The sequence below is a fragment of the Pleurodeles waltl genome, chromosome 11 (genome assembly GCF_031143425.1).
Source record: "Pleurodeles waltl isolate 20211129_DDA chromosome 11, aPleWal1.hap1.20221129, whole genome shotgun sequence".
NCBI classification, from domain to species: domain Eukaryota; kingdom Metazoa; phylum Chordata; class Amphibia; order Caudata; family Salamandridae; genus Pleurodeles; species Pleurodeles waltl.
In genome coordinates, this window is record NC_090450.1 from 83130938 (window position 1) to 83155884 (window position 24947).

The 24947-nt window shown below is 40.1% G+C and overlaps 1 protein-coding gene across 1 annotated transcript in view; it reads right to left on the bottom strand.

The window, feature by feature from the left end:
- The window catches only part of LOC138265430 (antihemorrhagic factor cHLP-B-like), a 59721-nt gene extending 37744 nt beyond the window's left edge, over positions 1 to 21977 (bottom strand). Inside the window, exons 1-2 of the mRNA XM_069213130.1 lie at positions 21686 to 21977; positions 3998 to 4108 (exon numbers count right to left, since the gene is read on the bottom strand). Coding sequence (XP_069069231.1) covers positions 3998 to 4108; positions 21686 to 21901 — 327 coding nt within the window. The 5' untranslated portion in view covers positions 21902 to 21977. The remainder of the gene's footprint in view (positions 1 to 3997; positions 4109 to 21685) is intronic.
- Between the last annotated feature and the right edge of the window lie 2970 nt (positions 21978 to 24947).

Below are 24947 nucleotides of genomic sequence, written 5' to 3' on the forward strand. Positions count from 1 at the left end.
GCTATTAGTGAAAGGTTAATGAATTAAACAGTTCGAAAGAGGAGAATCTGAAAAGTTTTGACTATATCCTCATCACTTTAAAACTTTAAAGCTGATACCGTTGCAGCACTGAATGTTCTTAAAAAGCTTCTGCCTCATGTACAAGAGAATGGTAACCAATGCACTCGTTGCCTTACATGTCAGGAAAAAATGCAAACATCTCGAACGGCTTCTAGAACACATTAAGCCAAGATGTCACTGGAGTCAAAGTGATGCAGAAAAGAAAAAAACAATCGTATTTCAAAGAAGGCCCTAGGATTTGGGACATCAGGCAAGCTCCATGATTGCACTTAACAAAAACTGCAAACTCACCACTTCAAAACAAGACTCACTTCCGTCTCTATTAAACGACTCTGCTCCTTCGGCTCCTTGACCTCACCCAACCAGAACATCTCTGAGAAAAGTGCTTTTTTAGTGGTCTCCATACATTTCCAGATTGTCTTTGGCTGGCAATTATTACAGTAGGCAGTGTGAGACTGTCTCTCAGTCCAACAGCGTGTGGTGCGATTTGCTCCTTAGACTTAAGATTAAATTGGCTAAAACCTATAGGCTTATTTAATGTTCACGTAAGGCCAGAGGTGAGGGTCTGCAGTAAGTACACAAGTGGTGTAAAAGTTAAAAGTCACATGTGACTTGCACTGTACATCTACGCTGCTCACTTATGTGACTGCTACACACATGGCTTCTGGTCCACGACTGTTGCCTGGCTGGTTGCAGTTTCAAACTTTGCAGTACTAAGTGTGACAACAGCGCTCTTCAATGTAGAAAAGAATAATTTTATCCTTGTAGACCACAGTGTCGGATGCTTGATGTTTAAACTCAGTCTTAAGTGTTCTTTGAAGCACACAAAGCTGAGTTTTAATGGTTAGAAGTAGGGAATAGTAAATGTTAAGAAAAGTATGAAAAAATACAAAATGATAGGTAATTATGGGATTGTGTTCTGGAAAAGCCTGGTTGTGATTAAACTTTTTTTCAACAATGTGTGCTAGGAAGACGGCAATCTCTTACCACCATACCCCATTCTGGTTATATTCTGCTTATATGTATATTCCTCATTCATTCACTACTTTCTTGTATAGAACTTGGTTGCGTCCCAGGTGGATTTGAGGTATATTAATAGCAATACAAACCGCCTGTTAACTAGCAATGGTGTATATGAATCACCCTGCGAAAAGTTACAATGAGTCCTGCCAGTTTACTATTTTTTGCACTAATAAGGTTAATTGAATGAAATCAGAAATAATTTTCTGTATAACTGTACATTCCGATTTTCGGAGATTACTTACATTATACTGCTTAAAATAAGTTTTTGTAAAATATTATGCTGCAAATAAACATTTTGGACGGTACAGATGCTAGATTTGTTCTACATACCAGCAACCATACAATCGTTTTCATCTGAGAGAGCAAGAGAAAACGATTTAAGTGGTTTGGAAGAACTGTGATGGTGAGACCATGTATTATGAGGAATAAAATACCATCTGTCTCAAGTCAGAGTTTATTGCATGTCTTGCATGTCTCCCACATTTGCCTGAAGATACAAAGGAACGAGTCCTTAGGCCTCATGCTGTTATATGGCAATCATCAACTTGGGAACCTTCAACAGCCGTATAATATACTTCAGGGGCAATATATATTGTATATTTTTGGCTGGTTTCTTTAGAGTGAAGACGTTTGTGGTTGTTGCCATTAGTGTGAGCTTTTATTTAAATTACTTATGGTCACATATAATGAATACATATTTGCGTTTTAGTCCCTCAATCAATGTACTTCAACAGTAGCTGGGACGAAATGCGGGAGGTGATTAGATGATCGTGCACCTAATTGCGAATCTTTTCTCAACTTCTTTTTATCGTCACTGCATTGAAGGTTTTAGTAATATCTACCTCAGAAGTGCAAACGAAGTCAGTGGATGGTGCACATCTTCCACGCAGGTATTCTATTTGATTTCAAAGTGTGCTGCTTTTAGACTATAACATTATTCTTGGTACCAGTGGAATGGAAACGTGTGCTCCCAGCAATGAATGGCAGAATTAGAAGGCAGAATGGGAGCCTAGAAGCTGGTGTGTAGAGGACTCCATCAACAGCCTAGGTCCACGACAGATGGGTCCATGCGAGGATAACCACTGGGAATATAAATAGATTAATTCAGATTTTTTCTATCAACATGCATATTATGCGGATCTCCTGAATATTCACAATAATAACTACCATAAAATTTTCCATTTAAATAATTCGTCTGAAAATGAATGCCAACATCATGAAATAGTCATATAGCTACGATTAGTGTTTAATTTGTGCTGGGGCCTGAGGTGATCGGCACTGGCCCTCAGTTTTTTTCGGAATGGAACTTGTTTTGCTGAGTAAGTAACAGAAAGGCAGAAAAGGGGGAGAATAAGGACAAAGCAAAGGGCAGGAAACAGTAACAAAGGAGTGAAGGAGAACCTGTCTGAGTGAGATAAACACAGAGGAACTAAAGGGCGGTAGAAGAAAGAGGGATTAGGTGGAATTAAAACTAAGCAGCCTTGGTATTCGGAAATGCTGGTATTCAGCATCACCGGCACAGGGCATGATGAAATAATGTGGTATCTTGTATTCATTTTGTGACCCATCTTCACAGCCATGGTTTTATCTTTATTATAAAGATGGTCTCATTCTTTGAAGGAGACACAAGCACAAGTTTGGACCATAGGCTTAATAGCCAGTTCAAAGATAGCCACCTGATTTAGAAGTGGTCAGCCCAGAAAAGCCACTGAATTCTAAGGGAAATGCTAAAATCTGGAGGAGAGCAACATATGTCACCATATTACTCTATGGTTGAGGAATTTCCACCAATTAACATAAATCAGGTTCCAGGATGATTCGTGTTATTAACTCTCCAACTGCTTCAATACATAAATCCTTCAGCACAAAGTAGTGCATTTTAAGGTACAGGAAAAAGGCAGGGTAAAGAGTCCATCCTTTAGGGGAGAAAACTGTGCTGATATAAACAACAGAAACAACAAACACCCCTCCCTCATCCTCTCCAGTCCCTGTATTCAGGGAGAGGAGTCAGGAGTAAAAAGGCTGTCCAGGCAGCTCCGAAATTTGGGGTGTCAAAAGGGAGATGAAATTTGGGGTGTTGTAAGGGAGAATTTGGGTTTAGCATCAATAGTTGTTTCATTGCTTCCTTAAAGTTATTAGAGTTTCAGAAAAAGTGCACGTCCATTGGTGAAAGCATGTAAGAAAGAAAGAAAAAACATAAAGTTAGAAAGAAGGGCTGATATTTGTCAACAGTCTGTGAACATCCAAAGTCTGCCTTATGTAGAGGCATTTCCGTTCTATCTCCTACACATGTCTATCAGACTTTCTAAACAAACACATTCTTCCTAAAACAGATAAACCAGAACCAGATAAAAATTGTTTTACGTGAATTTAGATTCTGCACTTGTATATTCTGAGATAAACTACTAAAGCTCCCATGTAAATACCATAAAGGTCCCCTGTCTGTCTCTAGAGACACCTAGAGCCTTTCATCATTGCTAACCAGGGCTTCATTTGCAAAACAGTAAGTGATCGGCTCCACCTTTTCTAAGAAGCCTGCCATCGCTGCTCCTGAATATGGGGGTTGCAGAGCACCAAGGCTGTTTAATCTTTATTTCACCTCATGCTTCTTTTATGCACCAATACGTTTTCCATGTCCATGTATCAAATTCTTGTTGGTTCCTTTTCAACCCTATTTTTCCCATTTCCCTCTGTCTGTTCATCTTTCTTTTTCTCATTCTTTCCTCTTTTGCTGTTTTTCTCACTATTGTTCCGGCCAAAGCCTGATGGTTAAATATAAGTCCTGTCCACAAAAAACACAAATGCAAGTGGGTCTCACCAGCAAGCACTGGCTCGAAATTCAGCACCGCTAAAGCCCTGCAGTGGACTTTGAATCCCTTGTGTCTTGGGAGGGCTGTGTGTCTTCTGTACTCACCGCCTGGTGTAGAGGTTTCACCTCACAGCTCTCCCAGGAGCGTCTGCTGAGCACGTGGCAATCTGTCTCCAGGACATCCAAGGTCAGGTAGTATACAGAGCCGGCTGACCCCTGAAGAAACAGTGGAGATTCTGAGTATCACACGGCATAGCATCAGAGAGGAGCATTACCAGACACTGAGAAATTCCCAGTCCAGGCCCTTAAATATGTAAGTCAAAGAATAACAACAAACTACAAAATTATTCCTGTGGGGAATATTCCAATGCGTCCAGGCTCAAATCAAAACAATCAAATGTACACATGATCCCCATTTATAAATCCCTGGTCCTAATTCACAAAATTCGGGACGGTATGAGCGGAAATGCCAGTTACACCTGCAGAACTTTCTGATACATGTGCAGATATTTTGTAGTTCAGTGTGATGCCTAGTATGTGTTCCCACTAAATTATTTGTAAGTGGCGCAAGCGAATTTGGTGAAAACGTTGTATCTTTACGGGTACTCACAAATATTTATGGCCCGATTCATAAATGTTTTATTTTGACACTTAGGGTACTCCTGACTGATTCTGAATTCCAGGAGTAAGCTAAGAGTATGTCAGGAATATTCCCTGATTTACTCCAAGAGTTCAGGATTCAGTCAGGAGTAAGCCCACCTACTCCTAAAAAATGTTGTGAATCAAGACTTCGCTATGCCTTCTCCCACCCATGTCTGGACACCTTAGCTTACACCTACAGAAAGGTGCCAGCATTCCTTATTTATACAGATAGCATGGAGGAAAGGAAATATTTGTTCTTGGAAATTGTTTTACCTTAAAAAAAGAAAGGGCTAACGAAGGCATGTTTTAATTGTTACTGATATTTTAACCCAATGCATCAGTGACATGAACACCTAAGAAGATGAAAATGTATATCTGCCCGGAGATCAAAATAGTGTATTAGGCACAGCTGCATAAGTACAACCAAAAAATGTTATACTGAGAAATAATACTTTTAGCATAATGTAATCAGTAACTTTTCCAACCAGGCTCAGTCATTGTTTCAAGCAATGCAGAGGATGAATTCCCTTTGTCCACTGTATCTATCTCCTCTCCTTCCACACCTCAATTGCAGACCAATATTTGACTGAAATCAACATCAGACTAACAAGGGATGGATCCTTGTGACCTCTAAGCATGGTCCCTCCGAAATGTTTTTCCATTAGTGAACAGGACTGAGATCTGATGTAGATCTAGGCTTTCAGTTAACACGCCCCCTAACTACTGCTTCTAATTTGAAAATACTTTCTGAAGACACACGTTTTATCTTCATCAGCAATATTAAAACCAGTGAATTCACTACTGGCCTCAATCCAAGGTGGATCCTGCAGAAATCTGGCAATTTGATAAACACATTTCAATCTGAGATAATCTGAGATAATCTTTTACAAAATAGTAATAGTTAACAGTGGGTCTAAATAAAGTTTACTAAATCCCCCATAGAAAAAAAACAAAACCTAAAGTGAATGCAAATGTAATGAGAAATACAGTCTTAATTGTCATTCTCTCAGCTTGGTCCACAATATTGACAACTAGGTGAATCAAACTGCAGAAACACCTGGACACCTCTTATGGACATCTACCTTTTTATTGTGCCCTCTGTATTGTAATTCCCGACTCTAGGTTTTGATGTCTCCTGTTGGTGGAGCCTTGTCAAGCTCACCCAGGCCAATTGCCCTGGAAAATGGGGTTCCTTTGTCTTTTCAGTACAGCCGCTAGTGCTGTCGCCACTTCTTGACTGTCCCAGATGCCTGTCGAAATTATTACTATCCTACACAAGTTTACTACATGAAAACATGTCCTGTAGTCGAGAGAGCAGTTCTGGAAACCACTGAATAAACTACACCCTCAGATTTACCGTAGGGCCATCTTAGAAGCTGCTTATAAAGGCTGACGAGCATAATGGAGGAAATGAGCATTGCTGAAATAAACTGAAATTTCACTGCTAAATTAAATCTCAGATTTGGTGAACGTGTTCACCAGCACAACTACTTACATATAATTTAGCCTGAAACTCAGAAAAACATTTTCAGATACGAGCTGCCTACTTAGGTTTTGCAACTTTTGAGATATGGAGTACTGTGTGATTAATGTAACTAGTGGCTTGATAAGCATCATGTTTGTAACTTGGGCTTCTAACAAATCTTCAAACCATTTGGCTGGAGATCTCAGCTTCACTAGACTAACATCTTCTAAAGACCTTGATGAAGAGGTTTGCTAAGGGCTTCTAACGACACGGTCACCATGTTCTGGAAAGAAGAGGTGAATTGATTGGTACGTTAATTGGGCATTTGTTACGAAATGGAGTATATTTACTTGATTTAAAGAGAAGGCCCCAGAAAGACATGCTGATTTCAAAAACATGCACAACTCTGCGTGTAGTGCTAGCAGATGGTTTTGGAATCCCTTTGAAGTGGCCTGGACTGAACTGCTTGCAAATGGATGGACATGAGAACTAAGGAAAAGCACCATAACCCTGAAACAACTCCATGAGCATCTTACATGTACCACTCAGTGCACTTTGAAAGAGTAGTGGTTGTATTATACTGAGGAAGTAAACCACAGGGATACAGAAGAATATTGTTTATAAAACACTGCTTTAAGGTCACCAGTCAACAGTGTGCTAGTTCTCCCTTTAAGAACACACTTCTTGACTCACTGGGATCAAGAACCAGCATTGAACCAGAAAGGAAGATTATTCCCTGTCTGCTGCAATAGGATGTTCTGCTATGGGCAGAGGGACACATGAAAGGGGAGTTCATTCCCTTGATTCTGATTTTAATCATGCAGCCAAGGACAGTGTTCTGGAACAGGAGGAGACAATATTCTGGGCTGACACTACGGTGGGCACCAGAATCCTTGTCATCACAGATATTGCTTCTAGTTGTGGGCTCTAAACCTATAAGCAATTGGTATCAGATGTATTACTCTACCTCTATGGACATAAGCTAAACCTATTACTATCTTATCGGACAAGACTGCCTGATTTTATTTACACACCAAGATGTGGACTGAGTTTGCCAGGTTCATTTTGGAAATCTGGTATTTTCTGTTTGAAGGCCAGTATTGTTTACAACGTGGAGGCAAAGTGATGACCACATCATATTATCTGTTGTGGCAGCAAGCAATTACTTTTGGAATATATTGACATTCTGAACCATAATCCATGGGGACTGCAGTTTATGTGCACCATCTCCAATAATACAATTGGTTTCTTAGATTTACATGTGTCTGTAGTTAATCAGAGTCTATCAATATAACTCTTTAGAAAAGGCATTGATTCTATTTCAGTTCTTAGACAGTAAGTTGTCCGGCTCGCAGTACTACTGTGTGATTCCTATAGTGAAATGATTAGAGCCACGAGAAATTGAGCAGCTAGTACTAATCACATGAAAATAGATGGTTATGTTCTACAGTTTTGAAACTTGAAAAAAAGTTTAAGAATGCAAGAAGGAAGGCTGATTTAAAGAACAGAAGAGATCTATTTGTACCTAAGACTTCTACAGGTTATTTGCGCTGAGTTGACTACAGACTATCAGACTGCAAGACAGGAGTCACAACAAAGCAGTAAGTGACATGAGATTGTTGGAAAACATTGGTAATCTTAGAGACAAAGTCGCTAGCATCTTTTTAGTCCTAGCATTTCAATGAAAGAAACACATTATCTGACTGAATCAAGCCATTTGGTTGCATTTTTAATCGGAAGTTATAATTGCTATACATTCATAAGCATAGACATTTTATGCTGTAATTGTATACATGGAAAGTCTGGTGTAGGATGAAATATAAATTTGATTAAATAGGTGTTTGTATCTCAGCAGTTTTTGAATCACATTGAATATCTTTTCAACCAAATGTGTTATTTTTGGATGTTGGTTTAAGGCATTGTGAATTAACAAGTATAACGTACCAGAAAGGCTACTTGTCGTCCTTTAGACTACATTTTCATGCTCACATTCAAATATGTATTGCACTGATGAATTATATATTCCATCATAATTTGGGTGCATCTCACAGGGGATCATATAGATTGTCAATTGTGGACTCAGTTTCCTAGGAGTCTTTTTACAACTACTTTGGAATTACCCTGTTTTGTTAACTATTGGAAGCCCCGACTAGTTCTGCTGTAATTAATTTCACTATTGTTAAATGGGAACTACGATGGAACTTTGACAAAGCCTGTGGGATGGGGAAAAATGCTGCCAACACACATTTTTTTTACTTTTGCCCTGAAGCACTTGCACTTTATGCATTTTCAAAAATTAAATCCAACATTTGTTTTGCATTAATATGGGACTGTGTGCTTTTACTTTAAAGATATGAGATGGGGAACTTGCTAGCACAGCGGTCTTCAAAAGTTTTAATGCCACGCCCCCCCCCCCACTGGAAAAAAAATAATTGGACCCCCCCTCCAAATTTTTCACAATTATTCTGTTAAATTACCAATGTTCAAAATGTCTATACTTATTTAAACATTGCAGTTGAGTTCTGTCACTAACTGATGCCAAACATACTGTTCTAGTCAGGAAGCCTTACTAACATGTAAAAATGATCCAAAGTGTGATTATTTGGGGTGGGGGTTCTAAGAAGTATTAGAACATTGGAATGCTGGAGGCTCCATTGAAAACAATGGAGTGCTGCAGGCTTTTACTGGCTGGTAAAAGCCCGCAGCGCCAACATTCCAATGTTCGCTTTGTTCACAGCAACAGCTGTGAACAAAGCCTCACGGAGCCCGAGGGGATTTAATCCCCTCGGGCTCCGTGAACATTTTTTTTTTTTATAGAATATTCTGCCCTGTGTGGCAGAATGTTCTAATAGCCTTGGAACCCGCCGTAGCGGGCTCTACCGGCTATTAAAGTCCCTCTCCCTTGTTAAATGCCCTCGCCTTCGGCTCGGGCATTTAACGCGGGGAGCGGGCCTTTAATAGCCGGTAGAGCCCACTACGGCGGGTTCTAAGGCTATATTAGGAGCCCCTTCCCCTTTTGATACATACTCCCAGCTGAGATTTAAATTACAAAACATGTTAGTGATGGCCCATTACAGAGCGGTTTAGTGCTGACAATTTTTCCAGACCCTCCCCCCACCCCCACAGGATCATTTGAGACCCCTACCCTGGTGGGCCACCCCCCAGTTCAAAGACCCTTGTGCTAGCACTAACTGTGTGACTATTTTTGTCACTCTGTGGTCTTTAGGTGTTTTTATGGATGGAACTCTACACTGAGCTGCCTACATGTTGAAGCCTTGTGAGCCATGCAGCATACTTTATAGATAAAAGGTGCTCTCCAGACTAGCCAATGCACCCTCTTGATGGTGGTGCATCTAATATCTCATCCTCAAGTCACTTACTAAGTTAAAAGTTCGGTGACGTTTCACTCAACACATTCCATGTTTGATGGAATACTTGTTTTAAAACCAAATGGCCCTGCTTCCCTCTTTTGAAGGTATGGATTTAGATGCACACAGAATTTTCCGTGTTGCACATGTACTCCATAGTGCTGTTCAGCGTTCCATTCACCTCTGCACTAATCAAGAACCAGTCGAAGGGTTCATTGGTTCTTCATCAATAAGCTTCATCCATCTTCGGGCGGTCGTTGCAAATTCGTTGGATGCAGAAATATTTGAAGAGGATGCAGCATTTGAACAGGTAGGTTGCACGTGTCTGATCAAATATTAGCCCTGGTTCTCAGTAGCAAATAGTGCAAATATGGAGGCGTGCTATCAATGTGTACATTGGGTTGTCAGTGGCCCTCTGGTGAAAGGCCAAGCTTCAGGTGTGTCAGGGCCACTTGTCTGTGTAAATAATTTACTGCCCGACTTGGTTAAAGTGAGTGTCCCAAAGAGCATACAGTTGGCGGAAGGACTTTTTCCCTTCGAAGCAGAGTACATGCACTCAAATCTATTCATTTATTGAACATTTGTAAGCTATGGGCACTAAGAAGCTGTTTCAAAGGGTGAATGAGTGTAGGTCTACCCGGTGGCAGTGTTGGAATGTCAGACAGTGTGGCAGTTTGGCACGGCCAGATGGGCCAACTTGAAACAGCAAGTGTATGGACATTTTAGGCCTGATTATGACTTTGGCGGAGAGGGTTAATTCGTCCCAAATGTGACGGATATCCCGCCCACTGAATTGCGAGTCCATTATATCCTATGGAACTCGTAATAGGGAGGGCGGAATATCCGTCACATTTGGGACGGATTAACCCTCTCGGCCGAAGTCGTAATCAGGCCCTTTATTTGGTCCTGTCATGGCCCACAGACCGAATAAAAACAACCTACCCACTGGCCCTTTCCAGCTGACACATTAGGCAGTGCCAGAGTGCTTGAAAGTCCAATCCAGCAGCGCATTTGCTGTCTTTTGCAATATTTGTGAAACTTTATAGAACCTTTGCAGCTTATGAGATTTTCTGCTTTCTCAATAAAGTTCTTGAAAAGTGTGACTTTTGCAACAATTTATATCTCAATATGCAACATTTCAGAGAATAGTTCTTACTATATTTGACATTGTGCCTACAACACCTCTGCAAATCCTGAACCTCATAACATTTTCTCTCATGCCTTAGTGTGTTTAGAGTCAACATTATCTCACAATGTGGTGAACATTAGGTCAAAACATAAAGAAAATAATCAAAAGGGAAGGGCAAACTAAAACCTAGCTCTTTACAAACCCCTTGAGGACTTAATTCACCTTAGAACTAATCCAACAGTGAAATAACACATGAACGCCCCTGTTTTATATATTTTGTTAATGGGAATCAGGGAAATGATAAAATCACATTAAGCCTGATTCATATTTTGTCACCCATAGGCACTCTTAAGGCGTTACTTGATCCTTCAAATTACATTTCTTCATTTACATTATTTTTTCAGTTTCAAATCTTCTTTATCGAAAAGATTGTGCAGGATTATTAGAAAAACAGGATGAATATGATGTAATAAAATAAGAAAATATTTATAGATATCAGGTGAACCAATATATAGAACTGGAACTAATTCAATAAAGCATAACAAAAAGTAGATAGAGTGGAAAGAGAAAAAAGAAAGTATTAAATGCATATGCTACGAGAGTAATTGAAAAAAATATTATAGTCAACTATAACAATCTTATATATTAATAATGAAACATACCACAAGCAGTACTAATACAATGATAACTTAAAATGATGACATGTCCACATTATCAAAAAGTAATCATGGAGGTTTTGTTATTTCTTCAGCATATATGTTTAGAGTTTTGCAATGAAGGCTAGATCTGTTAAGGAATGTTGTTAAAGGTAACCACATCAGTCCTCTTTGAATATCTAAAGTAATAAGATTAATATATGCTCCATCTAATCTATGATTAAAACAAACTGCATTCCATCAAGCTTTAACACCATCGGTGTGGCGTCTGGCATGGAGGGTGTATGCAGAGGACGGCGTCATGCTGTCCTAGGACCCACCCACAGGGGATGCACTGGGGCTCTCCCCGTGGTCTCCCTCACAACATGCCCACACAAGGGACGGGCCACCCCTGACCTCTCCACTAGCGATCTGATGATATGAGTGAGCACGCTGTGCACCAACGTCATCAAAAAACATGCCCGGGACATGCTGGAAGCCATTCGCTTCCAGGGCCTTCGGAGGAAGGTAAGGTGTCCTCCGGAGGGGGGACTGAGGACGGCAGAGCTGCACTGGGGGAAGGAAAGAGTTTTTGGACAGAAAACCACTAGACACCAGGGATTATGTTATTTGTACATTGGGGGGTGGTCCTTTGGGCAAGGCTTGCCCCCCATTGATGGAGGCAATAGTTTAGCCCTTTCGGGCAGATCAGCCATATTTTTAGGCCCATAGCCCCCAAGGGAGGCAGAAAACCACTTGACACCAGGGATTAGGTTATTTACATTTTGGGAGCAGCCCTTTTCCAAGGGATGCTCCTCATTATTGGGGAGGTCTTTTTGCTAGTTTCTGACCCCTGCACCTGTCCCCAAGGGACAGATCAGACATTTTTTAGTCTGATCTTCCCCTCCAAGGGGATAAGTTTCTGTGTGTCTGTGAACTGGAGTTTGGATGACAGTCTGTGCATACTGGCATTTGGCTGGTGGTGTGTAAGGACTGGCATTTGGCTAATGGTGTGTTTGAACTGGGGATTTTGCTTGCGGTGTGTATTGACTGGCATCTATTTGGTGATATGTGTAGCTGGGTTTTGGATAGTGGTGTGTGTGAAGTAGTTTGGCAGTTGTAAGAGTCACTTGGTGATACAAGGGTATCTTGCATTTGCTTTCTGCCCCCCTTGGGAGCTGACCACACGTTTGTGATGCTGATCTGGGCCGAAGGTCATACTTCATAGTGTTTTATAATGTTAACTGTTTTATTTCTTGTCATAATTTGTAATCGTAATGTTTTATTTCTCCTTTTAACTCTAATACAAAGCTTTTGTTTTACTTGGTGGAGACTACTGCTTGCGGTTTCAGCACTGGTAGATCAGCAGTTTGTGTAGTTGTATGTGTGTGGTAAGAAACATTTTTTATACTATTTACTTCAAATGAATATCATAGCTCTGCATGAATGTGTGTTTTTTAAATGGTGGAAAAATTGCAGCATTTTTAGCTTTGGTTTATTGTGTGTCAAATTCTCTTTGGACTTGTGAAGATGTGTATTTTGTTGTCTTGTGTGTAATTTTCTTTTGTTCTTCCTTTTTAGTGGGGTATCATTGGTGCTTGCTGTGCCTGTGCAGAGTAGGTGCAGGTGAACCTCAGTATAGCTGTCTCTGGCAAGTGAGTGGTACATTTTTTGAGTATAGAGGTCTTTGTGTGCTTTGACATTTCCTTCCAGAATATTATATGCTAGTAGTTTTACTTTATGATTGATAAAGCCATGGTTTGTTTATTACTTATCTTACACAGTGTTGCTTATTGTTGACTTATTTGTTGTGTCACTTTTATTAATAAGGATTATGGTTAACTGCCAGATTATCACTCAGCATGTTGTTGGTTCGCTTTTCGAATCTTCCTCTGACCATGGTTCTGAGACTGACTCAGGACCTAAAGCAGAGGAGGAAGTCGAAGATTCTGGCAGTAAATTTTCTGTCTGAGAAGAATCATCCGATGGTGAAGCCACTCTCAGTGCAGAAGAAGTGTCTCTTTTTCAAGAGGATACTTACATGCCAATAGTGTAGCAAGAGGAATGTGGATAACAGCCTGGGGCTGAAAGGCTTTCCATTGGAAGTGCTGAACTTTGGGTTGCCCCAAACATGGTTCAGGCTGTGTTGCCGAAGTTCTTGGTTTAACTTTTTTGACGGACTTGATAAGATATCAGTCGCTGTTTTCATGTTAGTCTACTTGTCCCTTGATGGCAACTGCTACATTTCCTACAACCATGAGTCGTGATTGGTATTTGTTTCTGCTTCGGATGCTGCCTTTTGTCGATAATGCTTCAGCATTGTCACAGGATCACCTGATTGTGACCATCTCTTCAAGGTTTGGCCTGTCCTTGATCATTTTATAGATTGCTTTTCAGAGATCTATGTCCCAGGGAAAGTAAGATATATGGATGAGTCTTTGGTCCTGTTCAGGGTTCGTTTGTTTTTTAGGTAGTACCTTCCTAACAAGAGAGCACATTAGGGAATTAAGATGTATATTCTTTCTGAGAGTAGTAGTGGATATGCCTGTACTTTCAGGGTGTACTTTGGTAGGGGTTCTTCTATTGACCCCACTGGTTGTCTGTCCACTTTTGGAGTCAGTAAGAAAATTGTGTGGGAACTTGTTGGAGGACTTTTTAACAAAGTTCACCATTTATACGTAGATAAATTCTACACTGGTGTGCAATTGTTCAAGGAATTATTCAAAGTGGACACTGCTACATGTGGCACAATCCACCCTAACCATAAAGGTTACTCTAAAGAGCCTGAATGTAATAAAACACTTCAGAGGGGACAGTGCAGTGCTTTGCGTAGTGATGAACTTCTAGCTGTGAATATTTCAGGCAGGGGAGATGTCCATATGCTGACAACCATTCATGGCTGTCCATTTGTTTCAATTCGCAAACTTCAGTGCCTTTGTTGCATTCAAGGTTTGTTCAGTTTCAGCAGTCTGTAATAGGCAGCCCTGTTGTAGTGGAGCAGGCAAGTTTTCCTAGAGTTGGAGAGATGGATGATGTTGATAGATTGAAATATCAACACTTTCCTGATAACATTCCACACGCACCCAAAGAAAAACTGTAGAGTCTGTGCCTGAAGAGGCATGTGGAAAGAGAGTTATATATACTGCCCAAGTGTCTTTCTAATCCTGGGATACGTGGGCTAGCATGTTTTAATCATATCACACGCACCTGAAGTATTGGGAGCAACAGGCATCATAAAAGTGAACTGACTGTTCTGTATTGTTTTATATTTTTTGTTCAGTTTCACAATTGGCAGTTGTTTGATGTATTTAGTTAGACCTGTTACGTTTATAGTCATAATTGGTTATTCATCCCCTTCAAATTGGTTTGCATTTCCTTTTTTGAAAAAAAAAAAGTTATGGCGGTGAGTGTGGACTGCTGCTTGGCGAGGGTGTGTGTGTACTGGTGCTTGTCTGCAGTGTGTGTGGACTTGCGATTGGCTGGCTATGTGTGTGGACTGGAGCTTGGCTGGCGGTGTGCATGGACTGTCACTTTGGTGGAGGTGCATATGAACTGACACTTGGCTGGCAATGTGTGTGAGCTGGCATTTGGCTGGCAGAGTGTGTATATGACTTGTTGCTGGTCACTACACACACATTGCCAGCCAATCAGCAGTACACACACTCCATCAGCTGCCAGGTGGTGTGAATTCTATGTCAGTCCTGTGGGCGTGTGAAAGTGTTGGGTCCTTGAATGGCACTGTATGTTGATGTTAATGTCAAAATGTGCTGGACCCGCAGCTGGAGGTGTGATTGGTTTTGTGTGTGTCATATATGAAAGGTGTGTGAATGGCTTGTAAAGCAGTTGGTGCCTTGTCATAGCTTTAAAGCTCACCAACAGTGAGTCATTTGTTCCATTTTTTTAACTTGCAGTTTTTAACAGTGCATTTTATTTTTGAGAAGTCTTGTTAATAAAATTTACATTCTGAAGCTTTCCCTCACCCTCCTGCCAATCCAACCAGTATGTATGAGGACTTGAGGAGTAGATGGCTTTGTAGTAATATTTGTCTTTTCTGTCCTCTGCCAGGGTGTAGATTGTCTCTTGGGAAAATCTACCAACTCTAGATATTTTCGTAAACTAGACACTATGGGGACTCTAGGATGGCAAGTGTGGATCCCTCAAAGTACTGGAATCTGCTGGGAACCTCAAACTTCCTGCCACCCAGAGTGCCCACATATCTCCTGATAAAAACGGTACCTTACCTGTGTGGGTGGGCCTAGTGCCTGCAAAAGTGTGTGGTCCTAGACGCAATGTGGCAACATCACCAAAAGGGTAGCTGCAGTTTTTGGGCCTAAATTCGGCGGTCACCCAAAGAAACCTACCGGACCCAGCCATTTCTGTAAACTCCCAGGAGAGTACAAAAGTGGTGCACCTCTCATGGATCCCATAAATTCTTCTTACCCACAATGGTCTGCAAACCCACAGATTTGACTAAAATCACACATTTTCCTTGCATTTCTGTGCCATATTCTTCCAGAATCAGAGGTAATCCACACAATTGTTATCACCCAGCATTTCCCCACTAGTCCAAATAGAAATGCTGTCCCACTTGTGTGGCTAAGCGTAGTACCCCTGACAGGAATGGATCAAACTAACATCAGTGGGAGACCTCACAAAGGGATACTCATTGCCCTTGGTTTGATCTGTTCTGTTGTGGGCAGTAAGTCCAGTCACACAACTGGGGCTGCATTTTTAGATTTTAGATTTTTAGATAAGTGAAGGAATGATGGATGGGAGTAATTTTGTGGATTCCTTCTGATTTCAGGTGTTTATGTCAGAAATGTATGGAAAATGAGCCTAATAAGTCAAAGTTTGAGGTTAGCAAGGGATTCTGGGTAACACAAGTGGGTGAGAGCCATGCAAGTCACCCCATCCTGGATTTCCCTATGTGTCTAGTTTTCAAAACTGTACAAGCTTGCTAGGTTTCCCTAGGTACCGTCTGAGCCAGGGCCCAAAATCCACAGCTAGGCCCATTGCAAAAAAGGGTCCGATTTCAGTGGAAAAATGTGATGTGTCCATGTTGCATTTTGGGTTCCTTCCTATCGCGGGCACTAGGCCTACCAACATAAGTGTGGTACCATTTTTATAGAGAGACTTATGGGAACACAGAATAGTAAAACAAGAGTACCAATTGCTTGTTTTCTAAATTTGTTCCTTACAAATGTAAGACAGCGTGTAAGTCATTTTAAGAAATGTTCTCTAATTGACATGCTAGTATGGATACCCACAAATTCAGAGATGTGCAAATAATCACTGCTAAACTCCTTATCTTGTGCCCATTTCAGAAATACACAGGTTTCCTTGATAACTATTTTTCACTCTTTAAATTTTAGCATATGAATTGCTGTATACCTGTACACAATGAAAAAACATTACAAGGTGCAGCTGAGTTATTCCCTTTAGGTACTTTGAAATCTTGGAAAACCCACAAACCCTATATATCTCAGCAACCAGAAGGGCCTAACAAATGTAATGGTATATTGCTTTTGAAAATCAGCCATGTTGTTGAGACGTTACAAATGAAAATGTTGTCACAAATGGCTGTTTATTACTAATAATTTTCAATATTACTTTTTATTTCAACACTTAGGACATGATTTAGATCTTGGTGGAGGGAATACTCCATCACAAACGTGATTGTAATATTGCAGACAGGATATCCGTCAGGTTTATGATGGAGTATTCCCATCTGACAAGATCTAGATCATGCCCTTAGCATCTTTGGGACAACCTTAAAGGATCTACACGAATGAATTCAGAGTTGTGTCTAGTTTACAGAAATGTCTAGCTTTCTAGGATCCACAATGGGTTTTACACCTGTTTCCACCACAAACAGGAAGGCAGGAAGGTGGTTGAAAGTACAAAAAATAGGAAAAAATGGGCTATCTCCTAGCAAAATGCCAAAACTGTGTTAAAAAGTTTGGTTTTCTGAATCAGGTCTGCCTGTTCCTGAAATCTGGAAATATGGTGATTTTAGCATCATTTATCTTTCGTTGATGTCATTTGCAGGAAAACAAACTGACACTCTCTTCTCCAGCACTTTTTCCCATTTTCTCAAAAAAATCACAATTTTTGCCATATTTAGGCTAATTTCTCAGTCCCCTCCAGGGGAATCTACAAACCCTGGGTACCATTAGAATCCCCAGGGTGTTGGAAAAAACGGACGCAAACTTTGTGTGGGTAGCTTGTGTGGACAGAAGGTTATGGAGGCCTAAGCACAAACTACCCCAAATAGCCCAAAAACAGGCTTCACATGGAGGAGGGGGAAGAGGCCTAGCAGTGAAAGGGTGAAAATAAATATTTATAGGATTCTTCAAGTTAGAGGTAATGTGATGAAATGTCTCAGCAGATAAAAGATCAGTTTTACCTCTATAGAACTCTTTATAATGAACTGATCTGTATTGGGAGAAACATCCCAAAGAGGGAAGCATTACCTAGAAAAAATATTAGGTTTGCCCTGTGACATTAGTTCCTTTTCATTTATGATAATTTGCAAAATTATGATTTCCAGATTATTATTTCCGTAAATCCGAGGAGGTCTGCAGTAATATGTATTTATCTAGATCTCTCTTTTTAGTAAGAAGAAAAAATCATGCAGCTTTAGTGTTCCCAGAAGACATTTGAGTAGTTTCGATTACCAACAAAACACTACATTCTACATAAGGTTTTCAAGACAGGGGTTTGGGGTGCTGATGCTTTGATAATGTGTTATGGATATAGAGTATCCCCATTAACCTTAAAAAATCACAAAGTGAACTCTGTGTTGCATGGCCTTATAAAGAAGTGTATGCATTGCCTCACTGCTCTACACGTTCACTGAACTCGTAGGTAATTTTCAATATCCTTATAACCTATGGTTTGGTATACTTTATTCTGCTTATAATGCATGTTCTATGACAACACCCAAAGCTTGTTACACAAAAGGAGGTGATCTTAGATCCTATTAAATTTTCTTAAACAATAACAATAATAATAATACATTGTTTTACATAGCACTTCATGGTGCACTTCTATAGTGGTTTAGTGTTTTAAATAATAGATGTTACTATTACCCACTCAAGATACCTAATTAATGTTCTAGCTTTGAAATGTTACACACATCCTGTAAGTCTGCTGATCTGCTCATTAGTTCAATTGTTTATGTTTTTATGATATTTGAACAAGGGCTACACAATATTTCTGAAAAAATGAGAATGGTGCTGGTGTGAGCCAGCTGGGAGTGTGGGGGTGAGGGTCTTGTCCCTACCACCCCCAAAAATGAAAAAAGATGAAGGTGGCCTGGGTGGAAATTGGGACACCAACCTAAAACAAAACGTTTTAAAAAGTCCTGTTCCTGCCACTGAGGTGGCTGGGGAGCCAGCAGGGGCTTTGGGCTCCCCCTGTAGCCACCATGATTGAAAAAAGGTGTGGGTCCCCCACGTGTATACTGGGGGCACCCAAAAAAGTTTAAAATTGAAAACAAAATCAGAGGAATGAACAGCAGAAGATGCTCATTTACTATTTACTGCTTCTTCTGAGGAGTGCTCCATAATGCCCAGCGACGGCTTTTTTATTGTACATTTTTAGAGCTTGGTGGTAGAAGAGGCAGAGGTATAACCAAGCATTTTTTACATGTCGTGGGGGCTGCCAAGAGTGCAGCAATCCCCATGCAACATTAAAACATTTTTTTTTAAAACACAGTAAATCTCCTGCATAAAACAATCAGTGAATAATGGATTTTTACACCAATGAAAAGGGAAAGTGTAATAGCGCCTTCTACTTTGGTTGTCATCAATCTACTTTCTGTATTGCTTAAAAGTGATAGCAAGTGAATAACAAATAAATATTTAACCAAGTGAAGAAAGAAACATGCCCTAAGAAGCTATCGTTCCTTTAGATCTCAGTTTGCCATCATTGAAGAATGGTGCCATGTCTTCTGTGTAAATCCTCATGTGGTGCAGTGAAATAGGGAGATCACTAGTTATTGAATAATTTATAAGCCAGCCCTATTCTGCTTTCCTTCCTCAAGTGTGACCAAAGCCCATTTTTACAGCCTTATGGCATGTTTGGAGAAAAATTGGCCTTTTCACAAAGGTAAAGGAAGTAATATTTTAAGAGTACTTTCTACATATTCTTATACCACTTTATGAATCAGCCCGAAAAATCAACCTCACCACTACTAAAAGTGCAAAGAGGGAACAACACATTCTATTTGTACTCACTGTGCATGAATACTCCAGAAATAGTTCAATTTCTTTCTTATTTTAGATGTTTGAGTGCAGGTTTGCAAAGGCATGTAAGATTATGTAAAAAAAAAAGTCCTTCTGTAGTACGCTTTTGGGCACTCATATATGATTTTGTGAATCAGCCCTATGAATTAATCTTATTGTGAAAACTTAAACTATTTTACTCTGGTGTTACCTTACTACAGGTGGATGTTACCTTAGTGCAGGTGTCTCCAAGTGGTCCATCACGAGCCACCAGTAGCTTGCACGCCTTCAGGGTGTCTGGCAGCCTTGAGTTCATTTTTAAATAATCAGGGGTCACATTTTTTGCAAAGTTAAGAGAAGGCTGTGTTTAGTTTACATTATTATCATTAGGATGCAGATAGTGGGGCCTGATAATGAGCTGAATCATATTTATGACCTAGGGTTAGACACAGAGGTAAAGAACTGAAGCACTGAGGGATTAAACTCCTAAATAAAAGTCATTGTCAACTTGTACTTGTGAACAAAATGATGTTTCTGAATGCCTTTAAATTTGAAAAAAAAACAAAAATTAAGAGTTAATTTAATGATTAAGCTAACTCTTCGATTTAATTTTCTCTCATTTCAAAGTGTGGATGCAATTACACAGCAGGCCTTTTGCTGTGTCATTTTTTTTAAATGGGAGACATTTAAAGTGAAGAAAAATATGTTTCTGTGAAACATTAAATCTTAATGTTTTTCTCCGCTTTCAATTGAGTCAATGAGGTACTAATATTTTATGAAGCATGTTTCTTCACTTTAAACTCCTCCCATTTAAACAAATGGCTGTATTTTACAGTTATAAATATTGCACAGTGTCTTCAGGCCACTGGAAGAAGAGGCCTGCTGTTTGTAAATGCAACACTTTGAAATGGGAGAGAATTTAAATGATGAGTTTTATATAATCCATATGAACATAAAGTTAACTCTTCAGTTTAATTTTCTCTCATTTAAAAGTGTTGCATTTACACACAGAAGGCATCTTACTCCAAGTGGCTGGTAGACACAGTGTCATATTTACACATGAAAAACACAGCCAATTTTTAAGTTGGAGAAATTCAAAGTGCAGAAAAATGTTCCATATTATGAACATTTTTGCAGAACATTTTCTGCACTTTAAATTTCTCCCATTTAAAAAAATCTTCGTATGTTTCTGTTATACATGTAGCGGTGCTGTATATGGCGAAAGGTATGCCTTGTGCCAAATGTACATACAACACAGGCTCTCAGTCAACCATGCACATAGTTCCCATTCATATGCACACATGTTGATACATCCCCGAAGACCATGCTGCTACTGACACACGTGGCAGTCTTGTCATAGTGCCCCTTGTCCAAGTATTTTGTTCAAACCATAGCATTTGGCTCTATGGACATTAGGCTTAAAGACAATGAAGCGGGCGTGGGGGTGTCTGGTAACTATGCGAGTGTTGCTTGGCTTCAGAGGTCATGATGAGTTTGACTGATCAGAAGTATCTCTCACTAGAGAAAAGGATGGAAATCCCCGCCTTGGTGTGACCCATGCCACAAGGGAGGCATGTTATTCCATTCCTGTACTAGATTGCACAAGCCCATAACTACTGGCACCAGCTGTTGAATGTTGCTCTCTGATTCATTGAGCATGTAATATACTTAACTTACATAAAGGGTAAAACCATGTCCAATGTACTTCTGTGACCAGCAGCACCTGTGTATTGTTCCCATGATACTTAAATGCTGTGCTCCAAAAAAAATTCAGTAAAGCTTATAAAGTTACCACGTCACCTGTTAACTCTTTCAAGATAAAGCAGTAGCTGGGTCGGTCTATGCACCTGTTTTACAGTGTGTGCAAGTGCTATCAGAGTTTTAAATAGACCTGTTATGTTGGTACGCAGTACCTGCACTTCTTTTCTTTGGGTGAGTCAGAACTCTCACAAGCAAATCGATTATGTATGAAAGAGAGTACCAGCACCTAGTACAGGTCACCGATATGAATATCATCAGTGCTTTAAATGGGCATGTTAAATGAGTTTCCTCAAACTAAAACATTCTACTTGAATAGTTTGTACTAAATGGTATTTCCTTTATTACTGTCGATGAAAGATTGAGTACAAATAATTCAAGTACAATGTTATAGTTTGAGGCAACTCCTTAAACATGGCATTTTGTGGTGCACCAGGCCTATGTTCCCTAATTCCCAAAAATAATACATGCACCAAAACGTAATCACATGCATTGGACGTTTCCTGCCTGCACCGGCCAACAGGGATGCTCGCTGTAGAAGGGACAGGCGGAGCTGCACGGTACTTGCCTGAAAGTGTTCCTGCACGTCGGAGACGCGGTAGAGGCTGAAGACGTAACCCTTCTTGCGGTCGGCATTGATCTGACGTAATGCCGTATCTGACGCAATCCGCGCCATCGAATCATTGCACGGGAGGGGGTGCGGCTGGGTCGGTAGGACCGGTTGGGACACAGACCAGCAGCACAGCAGCTGAGACGCTAGGGCAAGTAAAGTGAGGGCCTTCATCCTTCTGGGGAGGAAGAAGAGCGCCTGGCTGCTCTGTGGAGGCCTTATGGAGCATACAGACCCCCTGGCAGCACCAAGGGTATATATAGTGTGACTCTCCACCAGAACGTCACTTTATAACTATTGGTGCCCATCACCTTTGACCTGTATGAGTTGCAGCAAATAGAAAGTCAATGATTAGAAGAGATTTTTGCCTTTGCTAGCTCAGCAACAAGAGTTAAAGAATATATAGATTACAAAAAAAAATTGTGAAATTACGATGCAGCTTGCTTGCATCCTGTGGTTTTATTCATTCGCAGTGCAAATAATGTCACCTTTTTCCCAAAACTGAAAACTAAAACGTGTTATTTCAACTAGGGACCAGATTCCGAAAGGCAACACTATTTGTGTTTCTGTGTCCTTTCTGCAGTTGACAAATGATGCGTTGCCGCACATAAAATAATTTGGTAATTATACATTAGTGTCTGAGTAAATCTACTCAAAAGAACAGCGAGGGAATATTCCAGCGCAGGAATGCTCTGAAAGTTTATGAACAGCAAGTGATCTAGTGTGGGTGTTGACAAACCATTTTTCAACCCAATCCCACCCTGAAAAGGGTCAGATATATAAACTTCTCAATTGAAGTGGAGATATAAATGTATAAATCCCATATTTGATGTTTATGTTTTAAAAGTATTCCTCCAATGGGAAAATGTTTTTCCCGTGGAAACGAGAGCAGAAAAAGTGTTGTTGAACACAAGGGAGTGCATTCTCCCATGCACAAATGTATTTTGTGTAAAATCACGAACGTGGAAATATCTCTGAAAAATATTAGGTCACAACTGAAAGCTTTCCCCGGGGTTCTCCTTGAAACCTGTTGCAGGATTACTAGTGCATTCTGGCTCACTTCTGGGAATTACAAAAATGTGGAAGTCTGCACCCATGCGAGTTTTTAAACCTGTGGGTGCAGATTTTCATTTGTTTCAGATTCGCCCTCTGAGTACTCAAATATGTGAATATAGCGGACAACGATAGTTCACAAGTCTTTTCTGCTGGGACCTATCACAAAGAGCCGATATATTTGTCCAAAAATAATAATAATGCTGTTTCTACCACCTTACACAAAGCTTGTCTGGCTATTCTAGCCTAGGTTACTTGTCATGCCACTGCAGACATCCTTCAGAATGACAAAACATGCATCCTTAATTTGTTGAGGTATGTTTGAAGGATTCTAAGAAGAGGGGCGGGGTTACATTTCCAAAAAAGCCTCTTAAGGTGTACTGTATTCTTACTTCTTCAACAGCTCTTATTCCTAAGGCGTGCCCTTTTCCCAGTCCTAAGCTGTTTCACATACATGTGAAACACAAGCATGTGCATACTTTTAATTGCTTTTTAATCGTTATTTCAACACAATTCCCCTGCAGTCGTAACAGTATATTTTACGAAATCAATCAAACACATATTTATAGAAAAAAACAAGCAAATATGTCAAAACCCAACGCGTGGAAGACAAATGAGAGCAGCTGTTTAGAATACCTTCTTACCAGGGTAGGCCTTGAATCCTCATCAGCAGGCAGCTTTTGACGATCTCATTCTTTTCATACCTTTGATGTATTTAGTATTGTTAAATTGTCTGCTGTTTTTTTTTTTAAATAGAGAGACAACACCACCATGTGGTGGTCGGTCTTATGTATGGACCCGCTTCAAGAATTATGTGCTGGTGCCAAGCACTGGCAAACACTGGCACCAGTTAAACTATGGGTGTAGCAAAGGCTGCAAGGACCATAATGCAAGAAGGCTAACAGCCTACTCTGCTGCCCGGTTGGAGAGTTAAAAAGAGTCATGATAGGGGTACAGTACATTCTTCAATCTCCTGCAACTCAAAGCCATTGCACTGGAGTCAAAATTTAAAGGTACATCCCCTCACTCGAAAGTAACAAGGGCGAGATTCTTCTATAGCTGTGACTGCAAAGGTTGCTGAATCTTCTACAGTTTGTCAAGTTGAGCTAATGTGAAAGTACTAAAGGGCTGAACCAGGTTCTTCATTATTCAAAAGAGCTCTGTGGAACAATTAATGAATTAAGGAGAAATCACAGTAGGGTTTCGCCAGTAATAGATCTAAAAAGATTCAACAGTTAGTTATGGATCAAAAACTTCAAGGTAGACTATCAATAAAGGGTATTTCCGGTATTTCACATAGGAGAATTCTTGGCCACACTAGATCGAGGGAATGATTATCTTCAAATTCATATGAATTGGAATCTTCAGACATTTGCAGTAGAAGGTCAGAATTTCCAATTTTGTGTTCTCCTGTTTTGTCTCAAGTCTGCACAAATGTTGCTTACCAAGCGACAACTCTCCTTTGGGGCTGTTACTTTAGATGGGAATTCTATTACACCTAAACATAGACAAGACAAGACCAAAGACTACTGATCAACTGGAAAAAGTCTCAGTTGTATCCAAATTAGCATATAGGGTTTCCCAAATTAGAGGATCGGAAAGATCAATCCACAACTTTAGCCATCCGAAACAATGGCATTAGATAAGAGCCTAGATTCTAGTTCTATGGGACATTGCAGCTGTACTATCAATAGTTACTTGGTCCAGGTTTTTATCGGAAAAAGATGGTGAGATGCAATCTATCAGCATTACAGTCCGAGTTCCTAGGATTTTGAGATAACAATCTCGTGGGCACAGAACATCAGAAATGCACACTTGATTTCTGTGTGTTACCTGTGCCGGTCTGACAAAAGAAAGGCATAATTCTGAAAGCATTGAAGGCTCTGTTTCTACTGACTGTCCATGTCACATATTTGAGGCTGTCTGCTCAGTGTACACTGAACAATTGTTTTGAATACTGTATTCACTGTATGATAAACAAAGTTGAATAAAAAGAGTTATTAAAAAAAAGAAAGGCTGGGGTGCATTATGTTTTGAGAAAGTTGTTCTATGTAGGAAATAAATATATTTCTCTAATTGGAAAGAGCTCAAGGCCATTTGTTTACCTCTTTTGGGGTTTGTATCACTTCTAAAGGGAACGTCAGTCCTAGGTGGGCAATGTAAATGC